The sequence below is a fragment of the Clarias gariepinus genome, chromosome 6 (assembly GCF_024256425.1).
Source record: "Clarias gariepinus isolate MV-2021 ecotype Netherlands chromosome 6, CGAR_prim_01v2, whole genome shotgun sequence".
NCBI lineage: Eukaryota > Metazoa > Chordata > Actinopteri > Siluriformes > Clariidae > Clarias > Clarias gariepinus.
Genome location: NC_071105.1, coordinates 14,461,602 through 14,475,270, shown reverse-complemented (window position 1 = coordinate 14,475,270; position 13,669 = coordinate 14,461,602). Strand labels below are relative to the sequence as shown.

Below are 13,669 nucleotides of genomic sequence, written 5' to 3'. Positions count from 1 at the left end.
TTTTTGGTTGCAGGAAGGGCGTAGGCTTACTTCATACTTAATGGAGCCATAAAAGTCCACTTAGTCAACTACATTAAAGTTCAGTTTCTTATTTTGACTACTTTAAAAGTTTTGCATAACATATCATAATAACACATTGATAATAAGTATTAATTAATAGAGTGGCAAGCATTACTAAACAGTTAAGTAATATGTATATTCACTATTAATTACCTGACACTCTAATTGTCAGTAATTATTTATTTTTTTCATTCCTTTAACTTATCTTAGCAATGGTCATGGTGAATTTGTTGATTATCCTATTACGTACACAGCCTATTATATACATTTTCTTTTACCTACTGGCATGTTTTATATTGGTTGAAGGAAACCAAGAAACCTGGAGGAAACCCATGCCAAGATGAGGACATCTTATACAGCAAATTCAAAGACAGAAATAATAACCCAAGCTCAGGATTGAACATGAGACCCTGGACTGCCTCGAACTGGAAAACCTGTTAAGCCAACTTATTTACAAACAAGTTTATTGACTCTTGAAAATGTCCTGATTTTCCATATTTATGCATTTGTACTGTTGTAAGTTGGGGAGTGGAGCGGCTTAAGTAGTGCACTTGAGTCCATGTCAATCAAATAGGCCTTTTAAGGTGTAAACAGAGTTAGCAATTTATGTAACCCTTTATGGAGCTGATTAATGGTAGTTTGCATGTTGCTGAAAATATTAGCTGGAACAATCATGCACTCTCTAGGGTCTGACTCGCAGCTAGCGTGGGCATATTGCAGACAGAAGCGTCAATGGCAGTTCTCAAATGTTCCTTATTAAGAGAAGTGCGAGAAGAATGGGGTGGGAGTGAGACAGGAAAGCGTGTTGGGGTGTGTGATGTTCAGTAGGTGAGTTTTCACCCGAGTCTGGCTTTCTGGTAAGAGTTGGGTGGCTTGGCTGCCAGCTTGGGTGAAACTCAGTGGAGTTGTCTTGGCGTAAAGCATTCACACTCTGAGGTGAATGACAGGGACAACGGTCAAGCTGTTCAAAAGCACACAATACATTACTCACTTGCTGGGGCCTCCACTTTGGTTGTTTAAGCTACAGGGAATTTAAATAGGGTCTTATCACTTTGCCCACCCACCTGCCATTCTGTTGTGGTTGATCAAGAACATTATTTGTGCTGAAAGGGTGCTGTCCCTTCAGCACCTTGCCGCATGCATGAGGACAATAAGTGTAGCCTGATCGTTGATGGGCTGCAGTTACAAATGCGAGGAAATGTTACTACTATCTATATCCAAATCAACACCCATGATTTTGCTGTTGTTGTTTTTCGTCTTCCTTGTCTTTGTTTTGCCCTTATGCTGTTGCCTAGACTCTAGATTCAAGACTCCTGAACAGGATAAAGTGGTAAACAGATGACTTAATTAGGACACTTACATAGCACACAGGGCATGTAAATAAAAGTTTATCATTCCCATCACTTATTTATTCTCTATAGTGCTTATCCTGGATAAGGGGTTGCAGAGGCCTAGAGCCCATATCAGAGGACTCTGGGCATGAGGTGGAGTATACCCTGGAGGAGGTGCAAATCCATTGCAGGGCACACGTTACACACACACTCACTCACATACTATGGGAAAATTGGAAATGCAAATTAGTTTACTCTGCATTTATGTGGACTATCGGAGGAAACCAGAGTACCCAGAGGAAATCCACCAAGCAGGAAACATATAAACCCTGGAGATGCAAGGACACAGTGCTAACATTTACATTTAGGCATTTGGCAGATGCTCTTATCCAGAGCGACTTACATTTTTATCTTATTACACATCTGAGCAGTTGAGGGTTAAGGGCCTTGCTCAAGGTGGGTTTGAACCTGGGATCTTCCGAACCGTAGTCCAATGCCTTAACCACTAAGCTACCCCTGGCCCACTATGCCACCATCTGGAATTGAGGTTATCTGTAGTGCTCCCCCAAATTTTTATAGTAGAAATGTCAAAAGCTCTGGATGTGAATTAAGGACGTGGTAACAAATTTTACCAGTTGCAGATCTTTGTAATCACTGAGAAATCACTGACAGACATTCTTTGCAAGCTGTTTAGACACTACCTATAACAAAATAAATGAAATACTAATAAGATTTTGTTTTTCCATAGCAACCAGTGTTGGTTGTAAAAGAAGGTCAAATGTTCTGTGTCAGTCTAATAAAAATTAAAGAGAGATGAAAAACTATATACTTTGGAAAACGTCCTAAATCCTCTTACATTTCAAAAATGAAAGTAAAACCATACAGATTTTTTTTTTACCCCAGTAAAAATGTTTTTAGGTTAATACAAATTAAAATTAATTTAACAAGAATATCTATAGAACTAAAGAATGCTATCATGCTATCGAGCAGTGTAAGCAATGTAATTAGCATAACTTTTATTTAAAAAGGACAAAAAACAAGCAGTTTACTGCTTATTCTATGGTTCTGGTTTTATCAGCTAGGAAACCTCCCATGCTCCATCCTGTTGATGACATCAGACTGGCAGGGTCAGGAGGATGTTTTGCTCAACATGCACATTGAATGACTCAGTCCTTGTTTCAGCCACTTCCTGTTTGGGCAATGTGAAGAAAAAGAGATCTGGTTGGCTCCCTGATTGGCTATTTCCTGAAATACAAAAACAGTAAGGCATATGTGTTGGAAAAGACTGAGGCCCAGGTCTCTGCCGGTTTAGGACAACAGATCCTCGCATGTAAGTGTGTGCTTCACATGTGGCCAGCTGTCAGCCTACAGAATTTTGTCCTGCATCAGTGCTGGATGTGTCTTGGAAAACGTCTGCCAACAAGAAGAGAGGGAGATATACAGTAGGACATGAAATGGTAAAGAGAAAGCAGTGAAAAGTATTCGAAAGAGATCAAAAAAGTACCAAAGCAATGATGGATGATGGCTGTCCAGATACCTGTAACGTTCTTATTGGAGGTAAGTTATAAACGACTGTCGACACGGCTTTTGTTGTTGTTGCAATTAACATGGGAAAAGGACATATCAGTAGTTCCGTCAAGGTTTGGTCCAAGTAGTAGTTTGACTAGGTAGTGTTAAACTAGGTAGTTTAAAATTTGGATTAGCAAGAAACCAGCCAAAAAAAAAAATCACTGTATTTATTAAAGAGACTTCACCAAAATTATGGTACAGTATATTGGTATAATACTTAATGATTGCTGTTATCGATAAACTTTACCCAAGAAAATATTCATACAAAGTATTCTGATTGTCTAAACAACACCAATAATAATAATAATAATAATAATAATAATAATAATAATAATAATTATTATTATTATTATTATTATTATTATTATTATAAAAATATGTGTCAAATGAATAAAACAATACATTTCCGTTTGAAATCTTAATATTTAAATAGACTTTTTTAAATTCTTTAAGAGCTTATATTTTTAGGCTCACAATTTTTTTCTACTTGTAAAATAGATTTTTAAGAATGGCCAAAGAAATGCAGCAGTATCTCCTGTCCTTTTACAATTTAAGCACCAGTGCTAGTAAAATTATTCTGATCAATGTCCTGTAATTTAATTTAAAGATTTTAGATGCCCTTCTTCTTAAATACATTTTTCATTTATCTTTCAGTGTTCTAGTTTTATTTCAACAATTTCCAACTAACATGATGGTCCAAAATATCAAATGCTTAATATCTCCACATTGAGCTTGGCTTAACTTTCATCTCAGTTTCTGAGTCAAATAGTTTTCATTAATAGAAGCTCATATAGCTTAGACAGCTTTGGAAGTGAGAAATGGAATGAAAAGAAAATCAGTGTGAACATCATTAATGAATATTCATTAACGCTATAAGCTTAGTGTAATTGCATTTGCCCGTCTGAGCCTACTCCCACAAACCCAGTGAAAACATATCAATCGCAAATCAAATCCATTTTCTAATTATTATGGCTGCTAAACATAGTAATGAAAGTAATAATTAAGAGAAATAGCGAAGGCAGAATAAGCTTTATGCAAGAAGATAATAATGGCAACCACAAGGATGAGTGTTGTTGTGATAAACTTAATGTTATCTTCGTTGTTGTTCGACAGCTCTGTAAATTTAAATCAAATTTTACTCTCTCATGTTAAAACAGACAGTGCTACAGTACTCATTCTATGAGATTGGAAAAATCAGAAAAATATGTCAAAGGTCTATAGCATAATGTTTTTGTTATGAATAAATAAATATAAATAAATATGAATGCTACAATATTATGATTTTAGTCACTACACTCACTTTATATGCATGTTACACATGTAAGAAATAAGCTAGGACTACTGTATTAAGGGGCTCCTGGGCATTTACAGTAAGAGGTTAATGAAATTGTTCCTATATTTATTATTTTGTAGGTTTTTGCACTATATTCAGGTTGACCATAATGGGTTAGGATCCAAATATTTATGCATGTGGCATAGAAGCTCTAATTAAATGTATGTCAATCAACCACAACACTAACACCACCACCAGGTGAACTGAATAATACTGGTTATCAACCTAAGGGTTCATTTATAATGTGCTGAACTACGTACAGTAGATGAACTACCTAGGGTTAGGGCTAATGTAGCAAATGTAATGTAACAAATCGCAAAAAAATGTTAATACTAAATAGGTATAAAAAGTATCAGAACACTTAGTGATCACAGCTTGCTGTGTTATGAAGCTTAGCAGAGTTCAAGGTCGTTGACCCGGCCTCGCCAAATCTCAATCTGACCGAGCATCTATAGTATGTGCCAAGTAAACAAGCTTAATCTACAGAGGCCTCACCTTGCACCCAAAGGATCTGATGCCACAGTACACTGAGATCCTGTGAAGCCATGCCCCAAGGGGCCAGAGCTGCCTCTTTACACATGGGCATCCTACCCAATACCAGGATTAATGTTTTGCATTTTTATGTTTTGACTGATGGGTGTATATGAATTTACAAATAAAATGACAAATAAGGTTTAGAAAAACAGATGATAAAGTTCAAGTCAAGATTGATCCTAATCATTTAAAATCATATTTATTTACCAGGGGAGACGTGTGTCATTTACAGATTAATTCACTATATTTACCTCTTACAATATCAGACTGCTGCTCTTATCTCTCGACTCGAATTTAAATTGTGCACCTGGGACTGCACACACCCTGGACAAAAATGCCCAAATGAAAACTTCTCTCCGCTGACTCTCAAGGCTGCTCCTGATCGACCTTGTCCTTGGTGTTTGGATGCCTATCACACTCTATACACTCCTGATTCATTATGCTACATCTTGGAAAATTGAAACAAATTAACAAAATGGGCTGTTTCAGTGCAGCCATGAGCCAAGTGCAGTTAAAGTGAATTTATGCCTCCCTTGCAAATTGAAAGTGCACTAATGTTTGCTAATGTATTGACCCCCAGAGTCTTTTTCTGTGGTGTGAACAAACTAAACCAAAGCATCTCGCTTTGCTGCCTCAGATTAAAGAGAATGGATGGAGGTTAATGTAGGCTACTGCATAACTAAATGGCTACATGTCACTTTTAAGGTGTAGCAGTAGTTTGTTTTCTTGATCTCTAATAGATGTTCACAACTCGCGATGTTTTGACAGAGATACTACTGTATATTCTAATAAAGGAGATAGATGCATCCATATGGCAGAGGTCCAAACATGTATTTGGATAGTTCTATTGGCCATGGTGCAATCCTGGTTTTTTTTTTTACATTCTTTTTTGCCTCCTGTCTTGGCCAGATGGCTGTCACACAGGCTATCCCTAACCCAGATTGGCCTAATTCAACATTATTCTTCTTTTAATGGGCTCATTAACAACATTACTGCTAATTGAATTTTAAGTTCTCTTCGATCAGGCTGTTTTGGAAGCTGTATTGGTAAACTGGCAACTTATTCATCAATTCAACGCTGGGCTTTTAGGCTTGGGCATGGCTTTACTTTTTTTAATTGTGTTGTCAGCAACAATGTTAGCTTGGCTCGTTACAAGCATCCTTCCTTGTTAATTATACACTTTTAAAATGTATTAAAATGTATTGGGAGAATATTTACCAAATATAGTATACAGGTACATCACATTTTGTTGTACTGTCAGTCATACAGTTATACTAAATATCAGCATAGCTGTGATTGCCTAGCGCTAGATCACAGCCATGCTGATATTCAGTACAATTTCTTTTTATAATTATTCTTTTATAATAAATCATAATCAAGAAATGAATACAAAGTGCCTAACATTTGACTGTCTTGTTAACACAAGACAGTCAAATGTTATGTTTAGGCTCTCCTAGCATAAATAGGTCCCAAACCTAACATGTTTACTTTATTGCATGGTAGTTAGTTTATTACTACAGTAAATCACATTAATTTAAACAAACAAACAAACAAACAAATAAACAAACAAACAAAAAAAAACATTGAATTGAACATTCCTTTTCAAGATGACTTATTTTCATCAACTATCAAGCTTTCATATATTTTTTTAAATCAACATTAATTTTGATTATAGTAAAATGGCCCAGTGTGGTTATTCTAAATATCGTAACTGTTGGAAAACCATACTGTAATACTGTAAAATACTGTACATAAGTGGACCAGTAATATATTATATTTAAGAAGTATAATGGAATGCCATTGTGTTGGGTATTTATATTGGTATATGTTTCTTATTAATTATATATATATGTCTTTGAATGATCTGTGTAAGAATTCTGAGGTAAACCTGAAATAGGTGTGGAAAAATAATAAATATAAACATTTAAAAAGGAATTAAATATAATGAAGCTACTGTATGCTCCATGACACACTTAAATGAACTGTGGACACAAACAAAAGGTAGAAATGCTACAGTATAACAGGCATTGTGGACAGTGAATTCTGGACTTGATGCCTCCTCGGCTCCATTTACGTCACTCACATTCATAAATGGTCTTGCATGACATTTTTATTTTATTATACTTTATTAAATTTTAGAATTCGTCCATGATTTTCTTCACCAAAAATATATATTTTCATAAGGATGATTGAGAGCTAGTCCTCCTTTGTCTCAGGAGGTTTCATTTAAAAACACTTGCTTGTGCCCCACTTTAAACTAAAAACCTACTGCTCACCCAAATCTTTTGACACATTTATTCCAATATCTACCAGACACCCTGTGAAGCTTTCTAACAAAAAAAAAAAAAATCATTATGTGGCTCCTATAAACATCTATCTGTTTGAAACACATTATCTGTTTATTCTGAATTATGAATATATATTGGGTTACATCCCTGTTAAAACTATATTCATATCTAAGCAATAAAAAAATAGAAAAATGTTTACTATTGTAGGTGTGTGTAAAGTGGGAGAGATGTTGACATCTTGACAGGTTTCATGCTGGGTGGTTTTATGACTGTACCCCCAGAACATGCTGCTATCTGTCACAAGAACATACATTGCATATTTGCCTCATGCTTTTTATGCAGACTTGTCTATTTACATAGGAAATGTAGTTGTTAAAACACACGATACTTTAAGTAACTGCAAGACACAGATGTAAGTATTGTAATTCTGACAATGCATACTGAGTCTAATGGCAGAACGCTGAAAATGTCTAAGATAAGATCAGAAAAGCATGTTTGAAGATTTAACCGTCTTTTTTTCTCCTTCTGCCTCAGTGCTATGGGAGCAGAGTAGCACGCCTGACATCCACAGGAAGTTTTGTTCTGTCAGAAGGTGTTTGCAGGCTGACTTGGTGCAGTTAGTTCACTGCTAACCTTGTATTAGAAGGCTACCCATTCAGAGAGTGAGAAAGGTTGACAGTTAATTATGGGAGCCATGGATCGCTGTAGACATGTGTGTCAGCTGTGCTGTGCTTCACTCACCACTTGCTTACTGGGTTGATTTTTTTTTCCCAGTGTTATTCTATTGTTTTCGCAGGCTGCTGAAATGAGTCTATTTTGCTGCGTGTGAGAAAGTCCCCGAGGGCTTGCCATAATGATGGTAATAAGAGAGAGAGAGAGACAGAGAGAGAGAGAGAGAGAGAGAGGTATCTAATGTGAGAAAGGAAATAATTGGTGGAGTTGACCTTGCTGACATTTTTATGATTCCATTACCATTCATTCAAACCACAGCTGCTGCCCCGCCTTTACAGCCGGCAATTAGCTTTAGCAATTAGCAATTTGCAGTTGTGTTTCTGTGTAACAGACAACACATGTTCACCTTTGGCATACCTTAGCGAGGCAGGCTACTGAGTGAGTATGACAAAACAAAAGCAGCTAGCAAAATAGGTATTAACATCACCTTGACACACAGTACTTTGTAAACACTGCCTTTGGGACAGTGAATCTTCTGACACACTCCCACAAGCTGACAAACCTCTACTGGCTTCCAAAAACAAACCATTAGTTTATATATGTGAGCGGGGGCAGCACAGCAGTTAAGGTTTTGTTCAAATCACAGGGCTGCCAGAGAGCCACTGCTGGGCCCTCGAGCAAGAACTTTAGACTGTATTGTACCGTACTTATTAGCCACTTCTAAAATATATAGAATTAAAACACTTTTAAAAAGCACAGTTAAAATAAGTGAATCAAGGATACACTGCATTAAATGACTGTTCCATTGATTTTTTTTTCTCCATCAGAAATATTATGTAAGAAAAAAATCCAACCTTTGCCAAATGCCCAATTAGCTCCTTCCAAATCTTTTCACTGTTTGTTTCCTCTTGCTGCTGTCAATGCATTTATGCAGGCCTACAGCTCTGTCCTTTGGCTCGGTCTTTGAACCTGTGCCTTCCAACACATCTATTACTACTGTCTTTGTCACTCTGACTCATCCTCTATACCGCTTATCCCATTTAGGGTCGCGGGAAGCCTAAAGCCTATCCCAGGGGACTTCGGGCACTAGGTGGGCCAATCCAACATAGGGCCTCACACGCACACGCACACTATCTTACACACTATAGGCATATTGGATACACCTGCACATCTTTGGACAGTAGGAGGAAACCGGATACCTAGAGAAAACCCACCAAGCATGGGGAGACTCTATATGCAAACTCCATAAACACAGACCGAAAAGGGGATCAAACCCCAACCCTGGAGGTAGGAGGCTACAGTCGTAACCACTGCATTGCACCGGCTTAAAACTGCCTCCTGCAATCTAAAACACATGTCAGGTTTAGTTCACATTTTGCAGTGGGGTTGATTTGGGGACAAAAAGCTTACTCACTGTAATTGAACGCGGCTAAAGTTTAAAACTATCTTACTCGGCTGGTCTTGGGCTGATTATTTTGGTCTACACTCGGCTTGAGATTAGGTTCTCACCTCCTAAACAAACACACCAGAGTGCAAAATGCACTAGGGTTCAAGTCAAACAAACTTAACACTGCATACTGGATGTGAAAGCACAATAATGTTTATATACTGTATATATAACACCTATAAAAGGTGTGCTTCAATCGTGAGATACAGAGAGCAGTGGTTGTGTCCAGTTAAAAATTTTTTCACAAAAACATATTCCTGCAGTCAAGCACATTTGGATTAATTTAGTTAAATTAAAACAATTGTTCTTGTGTTTTTTATGTAGTTTAATCTTTGTCTATCTCTGTTTGGTCTTTCTCTTTGTTTTTTTTTTCCCTTAATGTTCTTTCCTTTCTTTTGTTATATTTTTCTTTTTTCCTTTAAGTTTTCTTCTCTGGTATTTTTTTCCCCGAATGTGTTTTGCCCTGCTTGTTTTCCTGGTGTGTCTCTGGTCTTTCTTGTTCATGTGTCTTTGTCTGATACCTGTTCTGATGTTTGAAGAGATCAAATAATTAAGATTTTTGTCTTTCTCCCTCTCTGGTGAATCCCTTTTCTGACCCTAAAATGTAGGGCCCCAGGGCTCATAGGTATCTGAGTGGTCAAGATAATAGACTATAGTTCAGAAGGTTCCAGGTTCAAACCCCATTACCATCAAGTTGCCACTGTTGGGCCCTAGAACAAGGCTCTTAACCCTCAGATATAACATGTTCTGTAAATAATGTAAAATCTTTTTCTGGTGAATTCCTCTGCTGTCTTTTGTGATTCTCATATAAGTATTTCTACTCTAGTGTCTCTCTTTAATGTGTCATGAAAAAAACCCAACTGTATAAAGCTCATCTGTGGCAACTAGTTGCTACTTTTTAGTCAGTACGTAGCAATGCACCATTACAGTATTTTATCACCCTAACTCAATTATGATTTGACAAAATTAGACTCAAAGGATGCATTGTGATCAATTTGGATCATGTTTCAATGGTTAACAGATCTAATGACCCCTGGATAGTGTTGTTTGCCTAGTCTGTAAAAATAAGTGGTTATAGAGGCTGCATGGGATTCAAATCACAACCAGTAGAACAAAGTAAATGTCTTCACCAAGCTTGTTGAGAAAAGAGCTGTAGGAGACAGCACGGTTAAAGTAGCAATCTATCAGGGTTGTTGATGACAGGTAAACCTTTGTATTTTACTTTAAAAGGCAAAAGGGTTCCTAATTGATGGGATGTTATTAGCCATCCTTTTTACTGTAAAGGGGAAAAAACAGAAGTAGAGTAAAATAGCATTATGTTGAATTAAAGGCTTGGATCAAGCTAGAGTACTTGCTTTAGGCCAGACGATGCAGTTTACACTCTTGCAGGTCATATACATGTCGGCTCAGTGCCTGCGTGTTGTCTATGGGTAGCATAAAAGTTACCAAGTCTGACCACTTGAATAGATTCTGAGGCAGTGTTTAGTCCTTTGTCCTCTGTCCTCACTGTGTAAGTCAGTGCCTGTTCTTATGCCAGTGCTTAGCTGCGAGTTAAGTTGTTACCTTTACTGTACATTTTTACATTTTACACGTTTGAAAAATGCCTTTATCCAAAGTGACTTACATTCAAGCTGAGCAGTTCAGAATAAAGGTCGACCTAATAGTGGCAACTTTCTAGTACTGGGATTCAAACTTCTACCTTACGATCAGTTGTTCAGAACCCTGCTGTGTGGGGTTATGTCTTATCCTAAGTCGCCTCAACTGACATTATTTAATGCATTACATGCTATGTAAATATTTCTAGTGTAGGATATGTAGTAGAGAATTTTTCTATTTTACAGGGATGGCTTAACAGCAAATTTACCATGGTACGCTACACATGGTCAATTTTGGTTCAACAGTATGTGTACAATAGTATGGTAGATAGCTATTAAATGGTACTATGGAACACATAAATATGTTATGCACATTTTTGTAGCATATTTGTAATGTTTACATAGTATGGCACAGTTGTATGTGTGTAGCACAAAATTAAATATCATAGTATTTTACCTGTGTATGGTAAAATCTTAATATTACATACTGTACAGTACATTGAGTATAGTTGATAGTTGAAGATACGGGTGCATATTATTGTAGACAGAATGATACTTACCATTGAACAAAACATGGCTGTGCCATATGCCAAGAATCTTTTTTATCCTATTAGATTCTTTCTCAACTTTGGTCGCCACTGTGGCATCTAATAAGTATCATGCTATTCATCAAAGCATTGTGGTACACACCAGAGTACTGTACTATAATGGTACCCACAGTTGGTATTCACCAAATACAGTGGTGCTTAACAGGGTACCCACTTACAGTACACTGGTACACTATTAAGTCTTAAGCTTCCTACCATGGTTTATCAGAAATAATAATCATGGTAATACTATGGTGCATTATTTTATGTGCTATATTTCACCACAGTAAACTATAGTACATACACTAGTATTTGTGTTAATTGGAGGAAGGGCAACATTATGAAAATTATAACAGGATCACAAAATCAGATAGGCAAGGAAAAACAAAGGCTGACGGAAATGAAACACAGATTAAATAGAACTTTGCAATGAATGGTGGGTGTGAGAGTTCTTATATACTGTGCGCCTGTGATTGAGTGATTGAGTTCAAGTGTGTGATGAGCTGGAGACCGTGACAGCCTCTGTGGTTGTTTGGTGCTGTAGTCCATAGTAGCCATTCTTGTAAGCTGCTTTGTGTTGTATTGTAGTTGACACATTACTGGCATCGACATCATCCGTACCAGCAAGGGTGTACAATATAATTAAGATGTATATATAAACTTATTGTGTTGCTTTAGAGTTTCCTTTTCTTCATTTTGATTTTTGGCCTCCTGGTAAGCATTTTATCCATACGGTATTTTATTAATCATTGTAAGGAATTAAATGGAGTTACAATACTAAATTATTATATATTATCATATATAAATAATATTTTAATATTTCTTCGCTTATTATAATTTTTTTCCACAGATTATCATCTTTATTTAATCAACGTAAATAATTGCTGCAAAGTGGCTAATGTTATTCCATTGTTCAAGTAGTTCAAGTAGGCTTTATTGTCACTTCAACCATATACAGTTAGTACACAGTGAAACAAAACAACGTTCCTCCAGGACCAAGGTGCTGCATGCAACATAAACTTACAACATGAATTAACAGAGAAGCTAAACTAGCTAACTATAGGCCTAGTTAGCTGGCTAGCAGAGACAAGAGAGCTAGTCCTAACATATATTACAACATAAATTAACCATAACTAACTAAAACTAACTAACTAAGGAAGACTATCTACAGGTTTTACAAACAACAGACAACATAAAGTGCACCAAGTGCATTGATTAGGATTTCTGAAAATAGCACTATGAACTAGATGACTACATATAGGGTAATCATTAACAAACGTGTCTTATAATGAAACATAACATAATGGCCAATCTACTTGACAGTTTGACAGCATGTTAAGTAGTTTCTGTTGATCAACAACAAATTAGGCTAAAAAAAACATCCACTAAAATTTTTAAGCTATCTTAAATTTTATATACTTTTCATTAATACATAATTTATTGCCTTTTGGTAATTACAAAAAACAACAACAACAACAACATAATTATATATCCTATCAGGAGAGCGCTGTATTTTCATAATGAATCATACAGAAGCATCTTTAAGTATATTTCATTCTTCATACATAATGAATTCCTCAGACAGACTAAGGAGTGGAGTTATGGAGTTAGATGTCCACCCATGCAAGGCTGCTTATTGTCAGCACACAAGTCAGGCTAAGAGCTGGAATATGTGTGTGACTTTCCTCTGTTTTAACTCTTCTGCCAGCTCTTTACTTAGATTTAAACCAGTTTTGGGTTTGGAATGGAGACTTTCCCCTACCACATCATTTTAGCGTTAAAAGCCAAGTTACGAATTGTGTCTTTTATCTACACTGTTATAGCAAATCTACAAACTTTACACTCATGGCAGAAAGCCCTTTCCATTAGAAACTGCATCTTCTCTTGTGACACTCCTTGTTAAAGCATGGCCAAAAACATGCCTCAAATATTTACTCAGAGCTTAACCACGTTCATTTGTGCATTTTCCCTACATCGCGTGATTACAGCACAGGGAATGATTTTGATTTTCAGAAAGCAGGCTTTGCTTGTAATTCTAGGGATTAAAGTGATGATGGAAGACAGCGAGGCAAAAGCAGAAAAAGTTTTGCTCACGCACAACTAGCATTCCTAGAAGGGTGCGTCTCTTCATTTATTATATTTTATTGCGTTTTGAATTCTATACATCTTAAATCAGTGTGTAACTTAGTCCAGGTCATCCCCAATAGAATTTGTGATTATTTAAGAGCAATTTTTTATTTGAGAGGACTGTTT

The 13,669-nt window shown here is 36.5% G+C and overlaps 1 protein-coding gene across 1 annotated transcript in view; it reads left to right on the top strand.

Moving 5' to 3' along the window:
* The first annotated feature begins 2,600 nt into the window (after positions 1–2,600).
* LOC128526154 (uncharacterized) overlaps positions 2,601–13,669 on the top strand; it is a 122,879-nt gene continuing 111,810 nt past the window's right edge. The window contains exon 1 of the mRNA XM_053497747.1: positions 2,601–2,948. Within this exon, the coding sequence (XP_053353722.1) occupies positions 2,903–2,948 (46 nt within the window). The 5' untranslated portion in view covers positions 2,601–2,902. The remainder of the gene's footprint in view (positions 2,949–13,669) is intronic.